At 53.8% G+C, this 17,075-nt stretch overlaps 3 protein-coding genes across 3 annotated transcripts; all 3 read right to left on the reverse strand.

The window, feature by feature from the left end:
• Window positions 1–768: 768 nt before the first annotated feature.
• PC9H_002326 (uncharacterized protein) lies at window positions 769–2,772 on the reverse strand (the record flags this gene model as incomplete). Its single annotated transcript, XM_036771967.1, has 6 exons — window positions 769–1,060; window positions 1,132–1,988; window positions 2,041–2,182; window positions 2,243–2,347; window positions 2,496–2,598; window positions 2,670–2,772. 6 exons carry the CDS (start codon window positions 2,770–2,772, stop codon window positions 769–771), a joined length of 1,602 nt encoding a protein of 533 aa, XP_036625613.1.
• A 5,970-nt stretch (window positions 2,773–8,742) lies between these two features.
• PC9H_002327 (uncharacterized protein) lies at window positions 8,743–9,769 on the reverse strand (the record flags this gene model as incomplete). The annotated part of the gene is made up of 2 exons (XM_036771968.1): window positions 8,743–9,222; window positions 9,386–9,769. 2 exons carry the CDS (start codon window positions 9,767–9,769, stop codon window positions 8,743–8,745), a joined length of 864 nt encoding a protein of 287 aa, XP_036625614.1.
• Window positions 9,770–14,425: 4,656 nt separating this feature from the next.
• PC9H_002328 (uncharacterized protein) lies at window positions 14,426–16,398 on the reverse strand (the record flags this gene model as incomplete). Its single annotated transcript, XM_036771969.1, has 5 exons — window positions 14,426–14,739; window positions 14,793–15,556; window positions 15,606–15,738; window positions 15,785–15,958; window positions 16,011–16,398. 5 exons carry the CDS (start codon window positions 16,396–16,398, stop codon window positions 14,426–14,428), a joined length of 1,773 nt encoding a protein of 590 aa, XP_036625615.1.
• Between the last annotated feature and the right edge of the window lie 677 nt (window positions 16,399–17,075).

The following is a 17,075-nucleotide window of genomic DNA, read 5'->3' on the forward strand; positions in this document are numbered from 1 at the left end:
TAGCGTATGTTCGTATGTTCCCCAGGACGGGTCTTCATTGTCGCTACGGAGATTCCTCTGTTGGCGAGCCCAATCCTCCAGGACTATGCCCGATGTACTCAGGATATGCATGCGTATGCATATAGCTCGGTGGGCTGCTCTCCGACCTCGCGAACGAGGAGGTACCGGCAGCATATACGGCGCAGTCTGCGACATTCTTCGCTTCGTATTCTTCATGACCACAGGCACATCGAACGAGCATGCATGCATATGTATATCGTACTTCACAACCCGCGAATACACCCACTATGCGTAGAATCAAGGCAGTTCCTGGCCCTTGAGCCCTTGATCAACTCGACGGCCGCCGCGGCGCGGAGCGCGCTGTGATGGAGCACTTGAAAAGACGAAGTTGCCTAGCGGTTGTTGGCGTCGTACGCCCAGACCATCCGGAGCTTTGCTAGAACGCACCTTGAGACTTGAGAATCCAGGGATCCAATCCAATCCATTGAATGTCAGGTCCAGTTCGTGCTCGTGGCATACAAGGGGCTAACTGAATGAGAACCCACCACTGGCAGGTCATTTGGGCAGCACTTCCCAAGATTGCATGGGGAATCCTGGAGCTGGAGAAGAGTATCTGGAGATATATAAGACGTGGCACTACGCAGTGCACACACAGTAATGGATATTGGGATGGCCGAGAGAACCACACGAGACAAGCTGGCCGAAACGCAGACATATAAATATACTAGATGATGAATGATGAACGTACTAATACAGGGCATGTAATGCTTAATGCTGATGTGATAATGCAATAACCATGATGAGGTGAAGTGCATGCAACGAACAACGAAAGGCGGATATAATCAAATAATCAAATGAAAGCCAAGCCATCCAAGCGTTGGAAGCATGATCAAAGGGACGCGAGCGTGCAGAGGCCAAACCTGGTGTCGAAGGGAGGTTCTCGTAGGCCGTATCGGCATCAAACGGGCGCTCACGCCGTCCATTGCCAGGCGTGGGGTCGCGGGGACGCCCTGAGGCCCGACCGGATCCTGTTGCTTTGCGTCCTTTGCCAATCGTTGCCCTATATCCAGCAGAGGACCGAGAAGAAAACACCGAGCGAGACATAAGATATATATCAGCCCGCACACGCACTCTTCGCTTGGGACTCCTCCTCCGGCCCCAGGTGCCCCGATTGCCGCTTCGTCTTGCGTGCGCCGGCGGCGCTGTGCCGCCCCTCGATACTCGGCGTTACGCACATTCGGGGACCCGCGCGCGTATCGTCTCGTATCTGGGGGGTGCGTTGTACGACCTCGCCCCGTATCAAACTCAAACTCAAACTCGCGATTGCCCGTTTTCCACACGTCGATATGTTGGAGGTGAGGATAACACGCTGCACCGCCTCGTGGAGGTGGAGCGGGCGCGGCGGCGCCGCGGCGGGTCCAGGAGGGAATCGCCCACTCCGGGGAAACCTGAGACGCCAGCGCCGCGAGGAGCGGCCCAGCATGCGCGAGCTCGGGAATGCAATGCAGCCACTCGTTCCACAGTTCGCCTGCAGCGAGCAGACCCGCGCGACTATCGCATATATATATATCCTGCGAAGGGCCGGCCTGATGATCGGCGATATGCCTCCACGCGCAAACCAGCGCGAAATCGTCTGCATCGTCAGGTATAGCTTCGTCTGGGCTTCCCAAGGGCACAGCAACCAGCAGGAACACGACCATGCACCAAAACACGGACTCTGCATCGTGGCGCGGATGGTGCGCGAACGCTGTGGCTATCAGCTCTGGGGTTGCCTCGTACGTCTCCTCGACGTGGTCTGCGTCGTAGACGCCCCCGTGCTTGGTGGAGCGGGCGTCGACCAATTTGCGCAAGCCAGACGGATCATTGGAGTGCGCTGTACGGTATTTCGCGGCGAGGTCGCCTGCGAGTTGGGGCATGCGGCGGAAAGCGAGGTTGGTGACAAGCAGGCGGCCGGCAGCAGGCGAGCGCGCGATGAACTTTGGTGTACCCTACAGAAGGAGGTAATGAGCAGGCGAGCAATGCATTTCAAGGAAAGCTCACCGTCCGAAAACGCAGAGGTTCATCATTCATTCTCAAGGTGTTTCTCCTTGCGACGAACGAGGGCGATACCGCCTTGCGGCGATCAAGCTCTGCCGCGTTGTCCATATCGACGAGGCGAGCCATGGGAGCGGCATCCTTCACACTGAATCAACGCACGAGATATGAGCAACCACAACGGCGGCTATGGTGGGGGCGACCCTACTTCTCCACGATCTCACTGGCGAAAATCGGGCGAAGTCCCTTCCCGGCGAGCTCCTTCTCGTCTTCCTCCCTGAAGTCTTCGGCTCGAACGAAGATATTACCGTGACTAATGTCCCGATGGAGAATAATGCGTTCCAGGACTGCCCATCGGTGGGCTGTATGTAATGCACATTGCATTCAGCATGTTAGCAGGGGTCGAATGAGGATGAGGTATGTATGGCTCGCCTTCGAACCTTCGAGGATGTCGTACTTACATGCATTTGGCAAAGCCGATCAGGGTGGGGCATTTACGCAGAGGCTCCCCCCGCGTATGCATGATGCGTCGGGTCTTGATGCGTGTGGTTTTGCGAACGGCGGCTGTTATCAAACAATGGGACACGACGAAGTGGCCAGTGGCTTCAAGCGGTGGTAAGTAAGAACGAACGAACGAGTGAGTGATTCCAAATTAGGCTGTGGCTTCTTGTCGGAGTGCAGGCGGAGCTGGAATACTCGACCACTTGCCAGTTGCCACTCGTCACGGTGTTCCAACATTGTATTTGAATACCAAACCTGAATTCGAATGAGGTCTGGCTTGGTAGTCGGTAATCGATAATCGACTAGTCGACTAGTCACATCGGGGCTCGTTAAAATGGTCATCGGTCGATCACCCCAGGAAACACGCCTGTAACGACATCACATCGCCCTGTGCGCATGCTCACAGTTGTCGACCCATCTTGAGATTAAGGATCCCGCGCAGGGCGCTGCTCTACGAAGCTCGTGTATCATCGATTCGGTAACTTAGAGGTAGGTACTAGGTACTAGGTAGGAGACACCCAGACGGCCCAATGCTCCTCTCTCAGACTCTCACAAATTTATCACGCCTCGCGCCGCCTTGCCCCCCTTGGGCCTTCAACTCCTTTCCCCGCATGTCCTCAAGCGCAACCGAAGACGGACCTGCTACGCACTCGTCGTCTGGTGCCCGACATCCAGCGCCCCCACGGCACCCCAAGCTTCACCCTCTCTCCACGCTCCACGCTCCCCGTCGTCAACAGCGCGCGGATGCTCATATCCCCGCACGTGCAGTGAACGGAGCCCAGTCCCAGCGCGGAGCGTGATCTCGACGGCGTTGGCTCTGCGTCGCGGTGGAACACGGAACGCGGAACGCCCCACCGCTGGCCTGGTGAGCTGCACCGTCGAAAATCGAACCGCACCGTGTGCAGTGTGCAGAGAGCTCAGGCACCCACGGCACACGCACACTCTCGACTGCCGTAATTCCCAATTTCCCTAACAGTGACGAGGATTCCCGGGCAAACGAGGCAATACGAATACGAGCGCGGTCCAATCCGGATTCCGGTTGCAGGACCCACTTCTGCGGAGATAACATAAGTATACGCAGGCGTTCTGTGAAAGCGAGTGATGCTGGGGAGGGCAGGTGGCCCGGCGGACAGTGAGACGCGGCGATCGTGGCCACTGGCGAGAAAACGGGGGCGTGCGTGCCGTTCGTTGTCAGCGGCCAGACGGGGCTGGGCAATGGTAGATGCGTCGTATGGCATGTCCACTGGTCACTGGGATACGGCATGAGTAACACGGATATGCATGCGAGGGCGAGGTTCGGAGAAGTAAGCAGGCTCACAGGACGGGTAAATCGGCTGCCATGTAGGACCTTCCTGAGCACACAGGCTAGCCAGGCTTTCGTCCTGCAACCTACTCTCCACTTGTGTCACGGATGATGATCGATGATCGATGATGAGCGCCGCGGACTCAAGAGGGCGAACGCTGGGAGGAGATGTATAGTCTCAACGAAGGCTGCGAGAAATGACGCGTCCATTGCCTCCCCTCGCAAAATTCACCTCTAGGGTCCAATGGCACGGTGCGTTACAAACAGAAAACCGAGTTCTGAGAAGTATAACGCGTCCGAATCGTTGACCAGCCAGGATTATGCATCGAGTAGGGCCGTGTTTCCGAGATTTCTTCATCTTTTCCTATCGCGTGTGGTGTCGTCGAATTTGAGTTTGGAATAAGCCGTGCAGTGACGTAGCAGTTATCTATGGGCGCTCGTCCTCCCGTGGGATTCTCCTAGAGGCCGCGGCATCTTCACACTTTCCTTTATGGCAACTGCACAAGTTTCATGTTTCGGATTCCCTTCCCTCCAGCATCTCTGGCACCCATTTCGCTCGCAGGAAACGAGAACAACGATATATTATTTGCGTCTAGCGATCATCGATCATCGATCAGCCTTGCCCGACATACTTGCTGACCCATGTCACTATTGGCAGAGAAGTTGACGCGGCGGAAACTCCTTATCATCGTCATTGGGGTACAGGCGGGAAGCAGGGAGTTGTTGCAATGGGACCTGGGTGAGGATGGACTCGTTATGGCAACATGTGCATGCTAGGACTTGAGATCTTGAGACCTTGAGGATCCCCGGGAGGTAAGCCAGTTGCTTCACTTCGAGGGCCGAGGCTGTCTCGAACATCAGGCGCACTCGATACGTGCTGGATATCGGATACCCTATCAAACACGTAACACGTCTCGACTCCGAATCCACCAGCCGCTAGCCATACCTCGCGCGCCGTCTGCCCCATAATTGGCTGTGCGCCCCAGCAGCCCATACACCTTCAATCAACCTTCAATTCAGGTCCGTTACCGCTGCACCTGATGTACCACCCAAGTATCATGCATTCCCGAAACACCGCCGCGCGCGTGTGGTCTCCGACTCCGCAAACGCGCGCGTGTCGTGACGGCTGCATATATAAGTAAGACCCGCCGACGCTCCTACGTATACGTACGGGCTTGCTTTATACTTTATATCGAGACCCAAGGCCTTTAAGCTTTAGGCCTTGGGATACGCTCCTGGGGTGTAAACGTTAAACGTTAAACGTGTACTTACCTCAGACCACTTTCTCTCGTCGCTGACGTTGAAGCTGAAGCGCTGCGCGGGATCTCGTTCGTTTCGTCCCCCATGAACTCCCCTCTCCCTCTCCCTCTCCCTCTCACCATCCCAACATCACCATCACCATCACCATCACCATCACCATCACCATTCGCTCACGCCCGACTCCATTGATAACTCCCAACCCCCCCCTCTTCCACTGATAACCCCCCCCCATATGCATACCATTCGCACCATGCATACCATTCGCACCATCCGCACCATCCGCACCACTCGCACCATTCGCACCATTCACACCTCGCAGCGACGATACCTGCAACGATTCCTCTAATCCCTAATCCCTAATCACCAGGTCAGTCGCGCGCACTTCCCATGTGCATGTGGGACCCCGCACATCGCATATCGCGTGGGCGGCTGGCGTTCTCGACACGACTCGACACGACTCGACTCGACACGACACGGCACGACATACTACTTACTTACTTACATTGCACTCACTTACTTACTTACTCTTACTTACAGGTGCGCGCATCCCACCCGCAGCACCGCGAGACGCGCGTGCACTCCGATATGGATACGCTGGTGAAGGTGAAGGTGAAGGTGGTGAAGGTGAAGGTGAATGCGGTTGTCTATAGAGGACGCGCAGCGATACCCGTGTTCACGCCGTCCATTTTTTTCTGTTCTCCGCCTTTATCCGCCCTGCCCTCACCCTCGCCTGCGTCGTTAGCTTCGGCGTCGGCGTCGTCGGCATCCTCGTCGTCGCGCAGAGGCAGCAGCAGCAGTAGTAGCATCGGCGGCAGCGGAACCTCGCAGCCCCCACCGACCCCGCCATCGCAGCCATCGCACTCACACTCGCAATCACACTCACACTCACACTCGAAATCGCACCCGCAATCCCAACCGCAATTACGCCGTCGACGGCGACGTCGAGGATGTCCGCATCGCGGTGGGAGAGGCGCGGTGGGAGAGGTGGGAGAGGGAGAGGCGGCCCGCGGCGACCATCTCGAACCAGCGGCTCGGAAAGTATGTTCCCATCGAGAGCGTGGATGCGCTGCAGGACGCGCGGCTGAGGGTAAGGCGCGAGGGCGGAGGGGGTTGGGGTTGCTGTTGCTGTTGCGAGGGTGGATGGGTTGGCGCGCGGAGGGGGTTGGGCCCGTCTCGAGCACGTACACGTACACGTACGACGACAACGAAGTATGATATATGATATATGATATATGATATATGAGGCGGTGCGGTGGATGTGACGGATGATGGATGATGGGCGATGGGCGACGGCGACAGGTGCTGCGTACGCATCGCATCGCATCGCATCTGCTCTACAAGTCCGTCGAGCAATCATCTATTACCTTTCATGATAAATTACGATACACAGCCACTTACATCAGGATGTCCTGTACAATCCATCTCCATCTCTACGAAACTCACAACTCACAAGGTTGATTGCCCCGCGATTCCTCTCCAGCGCGCATCACGATAACCACCGTGCCATCCCCCCATCCCCCCATCCCCCCAGTCCCAGTCCCAGTCTCCGTTGTCCATGTCTTCCTCCTCGCGTTCCTCCTCGCTATCTTCCGTTACACCGTTCTTCCTGTTCCTCCCATAGCCATTACCGCCCCTCGCCTGCACCCGCACACAAGGCTCCCCGCACCCTCGTCCACGAATGCAGAGGCCCGCATACACCCCCCCCCCCCCCCCGCCGCATGCATGGGCGAACACCGAACATCGAACATCTCGTCGGCGGCGGGCTCAGCCGGCCCTCGGGTCTCGGGTCCCGGATCTCGCAAAAACGGGCGATCCAGCGCGTCCCTCGTCCCTCAGCGTGATGCGTCGTGTCGTGTCGTGTGCTCTCTGGATGTCCGATGCAGCAGCCCTTCCCTTCCCGCGACTAAACGCAAATTCGACGTCCTGGGCGTGCGCGTGCGCCGTCGGTGCCGTCGGGTGTAGGCGTAGTGACGAGTGACGGATCGGCGGTTTTGGATTTCGATTTGGATTTCGATTTCGATGGGGGCACGGGGAGGGGGGGAGGGCGCATGGATATACATAGATGGGATGGCGCTCGGTGGCGTCCTGGTATATGAGTATATGAGTATATGGGTATATGGGTAAGTAGTACCGGGCATTAGGGGGGGAGGGGTAAATACGAAATACGTTCAACCGTTGGGATTTGCTTTTCGGCGAATTCGAGCCAGCTGATCCTGATCCTGTCTGCCGTGATAGAGGGGACGCTGCTCACGAAAGTCCGCCCTGCACAAGGGGGGAGACAAGGTTGAGCCTTAGACTCAGACTTGGCTGGGCACCCTTGGAATCATCCGTTCATTGGTACGTACTACGAAGAGTCGCGACTTTCTCCTTTCTCCAGGCTCTTGCGGCGGATGACAACAGCGATCTTCATAAGTAAGTGCTTCGATGTCCTCGTTGGACTGAACAGAGGGAATTTTCCAATCAGGAGAAACAGCAAGATCCTGCCTGTCACGGCTGACTGCTGACTGCTGCCCAAACGTCCACCCACGGCTATTCTGCAGATGCCATACTATTACTCGCGCAACTCAACGCCACGGTATCTGCTTACCCCCGGACTGGTCACGACTCACCGCATTTCACGAATCACGAGGACATCGGGTGCCCGGACCCCCTTGTGCGGCTGCCTGCACGGCTGGCTTTACAGGTAGACGTAGGCCTGCGACACGGTGGAGATATGTACGGGCTGAGATTCAAGAATCAAGACATCGACGATGGGGAGGACGACGAACCGGGGATCTTTCTCTGTTCTGCGTACCCTGCTTTGTCTGGGTCTGAGCTCCAAGCGCGCGTGTTTCTCGCATCCTTCTGCACGCGTTTGCTTTGTTCTATATATGTTGTTGTAATATGTATTCGTTACGCAGCCGCACACGGCCGTGTGGGTCGCTACGGGTCGGAGGGGTATGCACATTGCAGGCACGTATTATTTCCGTGCCCCCCCCCCCCCCTTGCTGGTTCCATGCGCTATCAGCGTCACAAAAGCAAGGTCTTAGGTCAGCGACTAGCGCCACAAGACGCGCTCCCCCCCCCACACACACAGGCTGATCCAAAGTCGCATACCGTGCCAACGCCCGCACGAGGGTCACAAAGGAAATTCGCCGGCTTGACATCACGAGGGATAATTAATAATCCCCCTGGCGTGGATATCGCGTAGAGCGCGAAGCGTGCACCGAAGATACCGAAGATACGCTTTGATGGCGGGCATGTTGGCAGAGATCTCTCGGAATACGCCTGCATCAACGGCGCGCACGTACACACGGCATCAATAGCGCAATAGCGCACCATGGCATAGTGGAGTGCACATACTTACCCTGAAGTCCTCGTTCTTGTGATACGGCATAATCGCCACAACCTGATCTTCATGCCTGAAATGGCAGTAATGAGTTGGGGCGTACACCTGGACGCTCTACATGTCTCCGTTATGGCTATCTCGTTCCGTATGTGTTCTGGACTGCTAGTCACATAGATGCGTTTAATTGCGACGAAGACCCGCCACCAAAATCTGCGTTGACGTACGTACTACGAGGAGGAGAGTTGAGGTAGCGACGCGCGAGTTTTAGGGCTTTGCCAGGGTGTGTTATCCCTTATCCCATTGCGCTGGCGCGAGATCAATGCCTTATAAACGGACGAATATGCACCCGTTCCAAGACGGGCAACGAGCTTGTAGCCGGAAGAAAGTTGGGGGCGGGAGATTGCAGTTCCTCGATTTCGGCTGCGATTTCGGCGCGTTGTTCTGGGGGTTTCGGCGGGTGAATCGTGTCGTCTTCGTCCTCCGGGTCCGGCTCTCCGCTCAGCTGCACGTCGTCGTCGTCAACGTCGCTTCCCTGCGCGTCCTCTTCATCGTTGTAGTCAACCGCAGCGGGTCGTGCGTTGCCCGTGTAGGTGCGAAGTTGTATTCGCTGGTGTGAATGCGAGGACAGGGAATGGTGTGTTCCCACCAAAAGTGAAGTAGGAATGAATAAACGAACGCGATCCGAACGCCACGTGACGAACGGAACGGAGGACGTACCAAGCAGCGCCGCGTGCAACTGCTTGGACTCGCTTTCGCAACGCAACTGAGGGGGAGGAAAATACTTCTTCTTCTGTAGCTAGAGTGTATGTACTATATATACTAGTAGGTAGGTAATACTAAATGCGAGGTATGCATGTATGACTAGGTAAATGAGTACATAAGGAGCCTTGTGTCCGCAGCAACTCATGTTCGAGTACTCGGACCGAACGAAGAAGTAAACGAAACGATTAGGTACGTACAATATACCGTGAATCAAGGCTCGAACAGGGTGCCAACCCTACACCCGTGTCCGGTCTTATCAGCAGCTCGTCGTCGCTCATATCCACGTCCAAGTCTACGCAGGCCCGTGGCGCGAACATCGGTTGTTTCCCTGCGCGGATAGTACTCACGCTTGACCGTCGCCGAATCATTCCGGGGAAGAGTTGGGAGATGTGCGCATGGTAGTCGTCGAGCTCCGGGGGCGATAGCTCCCATTTAAGAGGACATTGGATGACAGGGGATCGTCGCGGCGAGCTTCGTGAGATTTCCTGTATTGTATGCGCGGTGATAGAGGGAGTTTCGGGATCTGAAGAGCCGACCTTGAGCGGATTTGAGGAGTGGGTGGACAGCAAGACGCCGGCCATTGGAGGTGGGGGAAGAAAGGGAACCGTGCAAAGGCTAGGTTACCTGCAGGGCAGGCGCAGTCGAGGTGACCGTGGTGATCAACGCACGTGCACACGATTTTTTTTTTTTTTTTGTTTCTGCATTTATATACCGCAACGAGTATGCTATGCTACTAAGACGCGGTGTAGGTTGGGTACAAACAAGTAGCTACATTCCCTGCTTGGGGGCTTAGCCCATCCAAGCGTCGGCAGCGAGGGTGCATTAAAAAACCTGTTGGCAAAACCCTGTGGGAAAAAGCCGCCAGGAAAAAGCTACCTGCTGTACCCGTTTGTGACGGGACGGTGGGGACGTTATGGAGTGAGGCCGACGAGGAGTAGTTCTGGGTGACAAGCGGCGATATTGACCTGTGGATGATGGCATCAGCAAAGTTGGTATTACACGATGGGAGGCATTAGGAGAGCGAAGGGAGAACAGGCAAATATGGGTGCACGGCGTGTTTCATAGGTATACTTAGCTAATATCAATCATGTCGTCGGAAGGCGGTTGAGTGTTGAATGAACTTAGCAATAGCTGCTAATCCTTTTTGCGTGCCGAGTAAGAAATCGAGGGAGAGTGACGACGATGCTTCCCTAAGGATGTGGCAGGCATGTTCATGGAGAGGGCACTCAGTGAGGACATGTGCTCTAGTTTGAAGTAGTGTGTTGTCGCATGGACACAACGATGGTAGCCGAGGGACAAAGCAGGAGAAGTACTCTCCGACGAATGCGTGGCCGAGGGAGGCCTGTATGGTGTGAGAGTATGTGCGACGGTTGCCGGCAAAATTGCGGTGGAACTTGGCAAGTTTGAAGGACGGAGAATGAGTAAGGGATAGGGCCGAAGGTGATGTTTTAGCAGATTCCTTCCACTGGTTCACCCATTGTTCCAGGACTTCGGCTTTGGCATTAGCTTTAGCCCATGCAATTGTTGATCCGATGAAGGGCCTCTGGGCTGCCGCGGCCTTTGCTAATATATCTGCTCTCTCATTTCCCCGGATTCCTGAATGCCCTGGTGACCAGGAGACACTAACTGAGAGGCCATGGTGAGATGATAGTAGTCGGTCAATGTTTTCGCGGAAAACAACTGACGCATCCTGCAATGGGTGCAGGCTTGTGTCAGATGTGGATACGTTTTACGGTTGGGATGTGTTGGACCACGTCTTGCAGGCGCTGGGAGGCACGAGTGAGGGCATACATTTCACCATCAAAATTATCTGAGCACGTGCCTAGCCCAAGAATCCCTTGGGCTATTTCTCTACCTAGATGAAAGACAGTAAAGGCTGCTCCTGTGCATAGTTCATCACCTACCGGGTGTCTTGAGCCATCTGTGAAGACATTGACAACTGAGGGGTCCGATCTTGCATCTGCTTCGCATTTGCAAATGTTTCTGATTAGCTGTTTGCGAACATTGTTATCTGTCGGGGCGTAGCTTGAGAACGACAGGCGATGCCCCCACTTGTTACCCAGTTCCCAGGGTGGGGTGGCATATGGATTGGTGCGTTCGTCAATATCGAGCAAGAAATGGGCTCGAGTTGCCATGAGCTGCAGATTGGTGCCTTTTTTCCGACTTTTGGAGCGTGTCGGGCCTTGGACTGGGCCGTAGTTCCACGGTTCTGATAAGCGTATGATAGGTTGGGCATGCCGTGGTAGCGAGCGGAGGCGGATTGCCGCGTTAGCAATGGTATGTTCCAAGAGAAGGGGAATTGGCAGAATTGACCCAATATGATGTAGTGCTGCAACCGGGGATGTGCAGAAGGTTCCTAGAATGAGACGAAGACCTGCGTTTTGCACTTTGGTCATTTGTTTAGTTAGCCCTTTCTGACGTATGCCGGTGTACCAGAGAGGGGCGCCGTATGTGAGAACTGGGAGGACAATGGTCTTGTACGCCAGGCGACGATTAGCATGATTCATCCCTCGCACGGAATTGCCAAGGACGTTGAGTGCTTGCACCTTTGACATGGCACGGTTGCACATGATGCGTACATGTTCTTTAAACTCGAGCTTGCGGTCAAGGAAGAAGCCTAACCACCTCATGATTGGGTTGGGAAAAACTGTCAGCAAGTTATCTGGCGCAAGGTGAATGTGAATAGGGAGTAGGTCTGGAGACTTGGCTCTAGTAAAGTGCATGATTTCAAATTTCCCCTGGTCGACCGAAAGGCCGGCCGCTTGGAGAGCACCATTGATGGTTTGAAAGTCAGCTTGAAGTTGGTGCACGTTGTCTGCAATCGACTTGGAGAAAGCCACCAAAAGACCATCATCAACGTAAAAATAAAGTGCTGACGTGTTAGACCTTATCAATATTTCAATTACCGGGCTGGTATAAAGCGCTGTGAGGATTGGGGAGAGGGGAGAACCTTGAGGGATGCCAACTGAGCTCGTCAACGGGTCAGTATTGAACCCGTTGATTCGTATGGAGATTTGGCGGTTTGAGATGAAACTTTGGATCCACGCCCGAACCTGGGAGGGGAAGCCGGCCAGACGTAGGACTTCAAGGAGGCGACCATGGTGAACGTGATCGAAGAACCCCTTAATATCAAACGCTAACGCTGATGCAGTTAGTCCTTTTTTCCAGCCTGACTGAATATCGTGGACGAGGGTGACGCCAGCGTCTGTTGTTGACGAGTGGTCCCTGCATCCAAACTGGTTAGTAGGAATGAGCTGATATTTGCCTACATCAAATAGAATGCGGCGGGTGACCACCTTCTCCAGGAGCTTGGAGAGGCATTCCAGTAGCGAGATTGGGCAGTATGACCGAGGTTGAGACATGTCTGTCTTGCCTGGTTTTGGGACAATGGCAACGATAGTTGCTCGCCATGCCTTCGGGTGATGTCCAAGACGGAGGCAGGCATTGAAAACATCTGCAAGAAGATGGCTGCACATGGGAAAGCTCCATTTGATGAGGCGATAGCTGATTTCAGACGGTCCTGGGGCAGAGATGTTAGACGTGCTGCGTAATGCATCACTCACCTCATCTACCGATATTGGAATGAAGTTCCTGACAGGCTTGGCTTGCGGATCACTCTCTTGCGAGATATCAACTTGCGGTGGCACTGGCGGAAAGAACGCAGTCCTGAGAGTTTCTCCTAGCTCAGCGGGGGACGCTGCTACGCCAGCATCGGTGATGAGTGGCGGGATACGAGTCTTGCGCTTGCCTGCCGACCAGTCTGCCAGACGCCACACATTATCTGGAGTAGCTGTCTCAAGAATACTATTAGCCCATTCTTGCTTAGCCTTCTTGACGACGCGGTGCATGCGGTTGAGGAGCTTGGGCTTGTCCTCACGGGGGGCATTGCGCATCTCCTCAACTGCTTTACGGCAGTCCTCATTCCACCACCGTGTGGCCTTTGTTGTTATGGGCTTGCGATCTGGCATACAAGTGTTAGTAGCCTGAACGTAGCACTCAACTAACCTGTCCACAAGCTGATCTAACTCCTGAGCTGTCTCTGGATTCCTGTAGCTGGTTGTGATGTCTCGGATAGGGGCCGAAAATTCTGCTGACCATTCTTGTTGCTTCTCTGGATCCAGTCGCTTTCCCAAATCGGACGGAGAGTCTTCTTCGACTGGCGGTGGGAGCTGAGCTGTATAGACAATGGCATTGTGGTCCGAACCATACGAGAGGTTCTCGTCAACAATTGGCGCACTAAATGTAGACGCGTCCACGGCCGCACGGTTGATGAATACGAGATCGATAATTGAATCACGCTGTCCCTCGGCACCTAGCCTTGTATGTATGCCCCTGGGATTAGCCAGAAAGAAGAGATTATCGGCTGCCCATTCCAGAAGGTCTTTGGCAGACTGCTGGTTGGTAGACGGGGGAATTGACCAGGCCGAGTGATGGAGGTTGAAGTCGCCAGCAACTACTGTCGGCACCGCAGGACTGAGAGGAAGAAGTGACAGCATTGTTACGGCTTCAGCTTTTGCACCATTGCCGCCGTTATACACATTTACTGTAAGAAAGGTTGAGCCGCCGTAAGTAATTTCAACAGGTAAAAGATTTGGATGCTTAGCAATGTCTGGGTGGGGAGTTGCCTTAAGGCCTGTCACATTGCGTCTGACATATGTCGCAACCTTGGGGCACTCAGGCGTTAGAGGCGCAAATGACTCCCAGGCGTGCGAGGCCGTGAAGCCATTAATGGGCCGACCCTCTGGGAACGTGTCTGCCTTATCTAATCCGATGCAGCCATACCATGGTTCCTGAAGAAGAAGAATGTGAGTATCAGTCAAGTGGTTAAGCATAATGTGGGTGCGCGCCGAGGAGCGCGCTATGTTGACACCTTAGGCTGTAGTAACAATGCAATATGTAGCTACCGTGGTTGCAGGTCCATTACAATGTTTGCCTACCCGGCCAAATTTGGCTTATCTCTGGCTTATCTCTATCATATTATTATCTCTGGCTTATATTATCACTGATCTTATCGTTTTATCACTGATCTTATTGTATCTGGGTTGATCTATGATGATCTTATCATTATCAAGCCAATGTTATCATTATCTACTATCATAGTATTGTTATCTTATCATATTCTTATCATATATTTCTTTTATAGTAGTATTTTCGCACAGTTCGGAACAATTGTCTAGCCAATCAGAATGATTCCTCCGTTCCATATCCCTCGTTCCGTTCCGTACCCCTCGTTCCGTTCAGTACTCCTCGTCCCCCTCCCCCGCCGCTTCTTCTTCTTCTTCATCGTCGTCACCTTTGGTATCTTTACCCCACCATATCTCCTCGAAGCGACTGGCAAGTGCGTACCGAATATGTGCTTGCCGATGAGCATATGCGGACAGCCCAGCTAGGACGTCTGGTGGGCCGCTGCCGTTCGTTGCCTTGCTTTCCCATGTTCTAGCTTGATGTCGAAGGCTCACCAGTGTTCGACGCATCTCTTCTCTCAACAAATCCACCTCCTCCTCCCATCTACGTACACGGGACCACGCCTTTGCCCATTCAACTCTCAGAGCTACAGATCGTCTACATCAGCAAGATTGATAACCACCATGAAAGCTCACTTACCTGTATCCATCCCATCAGACATTGATTCCTCTGAGTAGTCCCCATCCACCCAGATCCAAGAAATTGTCTGGTAACCCTCCTTTGCCACTCTCCTCTCCTCTCCTACCGTCTCACCTTCAACCTGTGCATCACAGGCTACGTCACCCTCTTTGACACCCGTTTCCACCAGTATTGTATCCACTCCATCCTCCTCAACTTGTCGTGCCAGCCTTGTATGTCGCTCTGTTAATGTATCTGGGTCATCCATGCACCGGATGTGCTCCTGCTTCAACTGAGGCCATCCCACGTCGTGTGACATGTTCGTCAAGGCACGCCATGCAGCCTGGTACTTTTGCGTTTGAAGTTTAATGTGATCCTCATTTCGTTCAATCAAAATACGTGCCCTGGTGTTTGCGTGCTGGTGTCTTGCGTTACGGTCCTTGTACCCAATGAGTCGTGCCTTGATGAAGAGGAGGGTGCGTAGCTCGTTGAGCGCCGACCGGCACTGGGCATCCCGTAACTCCTGCTCTATCTGGACGAGGCCTGGAGCACATGTGAGACGTTCCTCGGGAGTAAGGGCAGAGGGCAGGAGCAGAGGGCAGGACTCAGCCTCCTCCTCATCTGGGGTGTCGCGAGTAGTGAGCTTGTGAATGACGCATGGGGTGTAAATGCCCTGTAGGACTCTAAGCCGTGCTAGGGAGCGAGTAAGCTTTGTTCGCATGTCGACTCCGTTGAGTTTTTGAGCAGACCCCGAGGCCTTCTTGACGTATGCAGAAATTCGTCGCCTCTCGAGAAGTCAATGTCAGAATCAGGCACAGTGACTTGATAACGTACTGTGTCTCCTCAATCTCCAAGCCCTCAACGATGAAGCCACTCGGGCCCACTTCATGCAATGCAGGAACACCCTTTCCAGCATCCTCTGATTCCAACTTGGCTAACCGCAATCGAACGTCCGCCTCCGTAATCCCTAACGAAATGCATGAGAAAGGAGCACAGCCAAGAACTGAACTCACCATGGGATGGTATTTCGTACGGGTTTGGCTTGCTCCCATCAGCTTTGAACGCCGATACCATAGCCTTCCATGTATCTATACGTTCGGCCTGCTTGGATGAGAATATCTCAAAGGACTCTTGTTGAACTTCACGCTCGGCAATCGCGAGTCGAAGACGTTTTGCAAAAAGTTGACCTGATATTAATTTGTTAGAGTTAGACAAGGCAATGAACGAGAGCATGCTCACCCATCCCTATAATCTTCTGCCAGTTCCAATGGCTCCAATGGTCGTTCAGCGTCTCAATCCTAGCTCCAGGTCCCATTGCGCGAGTGCTAGTCGAAGTTGCCCCGATGTTTGCCCATGGCCGTTCGATACCCTCACCATCGGTACGCCCAACGCCAGGCAGATAGTTTAAGGAGTACGTTCTTTGGCAGAACTGGGTGTGACCATGGATATGCAGTTTTGGAATTGCAAAGCGGATGGCGTTTGAGGCAATTTTAAGCCTGACGAGTGGTGGAAGTTTTTGAAGTCGTTCCAAAACGTGTTTCGACCATTGACACACGATATCATAGGATACGAGCTTGTTTAGCTTTGGATCATGGTGACGGAGGAGGGATGTGAGGCAATAGTCCATGTTGCAGTATCTGTATTGATTCGGAATTCAACACTGTTAAAAGTCAATCACATAACTCACCTTTCTCCAACTTGCAAATCTGCTGCGCCATTCCTTTGTATGATCTCGTGTCGGGCACACACTCCAAGACATACCTGTTAGGGCAACGCTAATACACAATAAGCGTACGCGGACCCAACAAGAATCGGAGCAAGAAGTGAGAAGACGAGAGGTGAGAGTTGAGGAGGAAGCACGAAGACGCTGACTTAGGCACTGTATTAGTGTGATTCCCAAGAGAACGAGTTAACGTCTCTGGGTGTCTATTAGGGCACTTATATACTACTGTACATGCTACGTCCTCATGTCTAACTACATGCTGCATCCTGTCGTCTTTCCATGGAATGCTTAGCTCAGCTGCATGTGGTATGACGCTTGTTGACTGCGCCCATGCAGTAGCGGCGAGGCGCTGACTGAGACCATTAGTCAGACGGCCCGGATGACGTAAGTAGTAAGTCGTAATACATTATGTGCCTGATAAGATAAGAAAGATAGTTGGAAAAGAAAGAAAGAAACGTCGGACCATAACAATACCCCGGTAGCAGCATGCCCTCATGAAAACTTAGTATTTGCGTAGTCGAGAGCGGCCAACCCACTGCACGTGCTCATCTCATCGGTATGTCAGTACTTCACCCATCCGT

This window comes from Pleurotus ostreatus (genome assembly GCF_014466165.1).
Source record: "Pleurotus ostreatus strain PC9 chromosome Unknown scaffold_11, whole genome shotgun sequence".
Taxonomy (NCBI): domain Eukaryota; kingdom Fungi; phylum Basidiomycota; class Agaricomycetes; order Agaricales; family Pleurotaceae; genus Pleurotus; species Pleurotus ostreatus.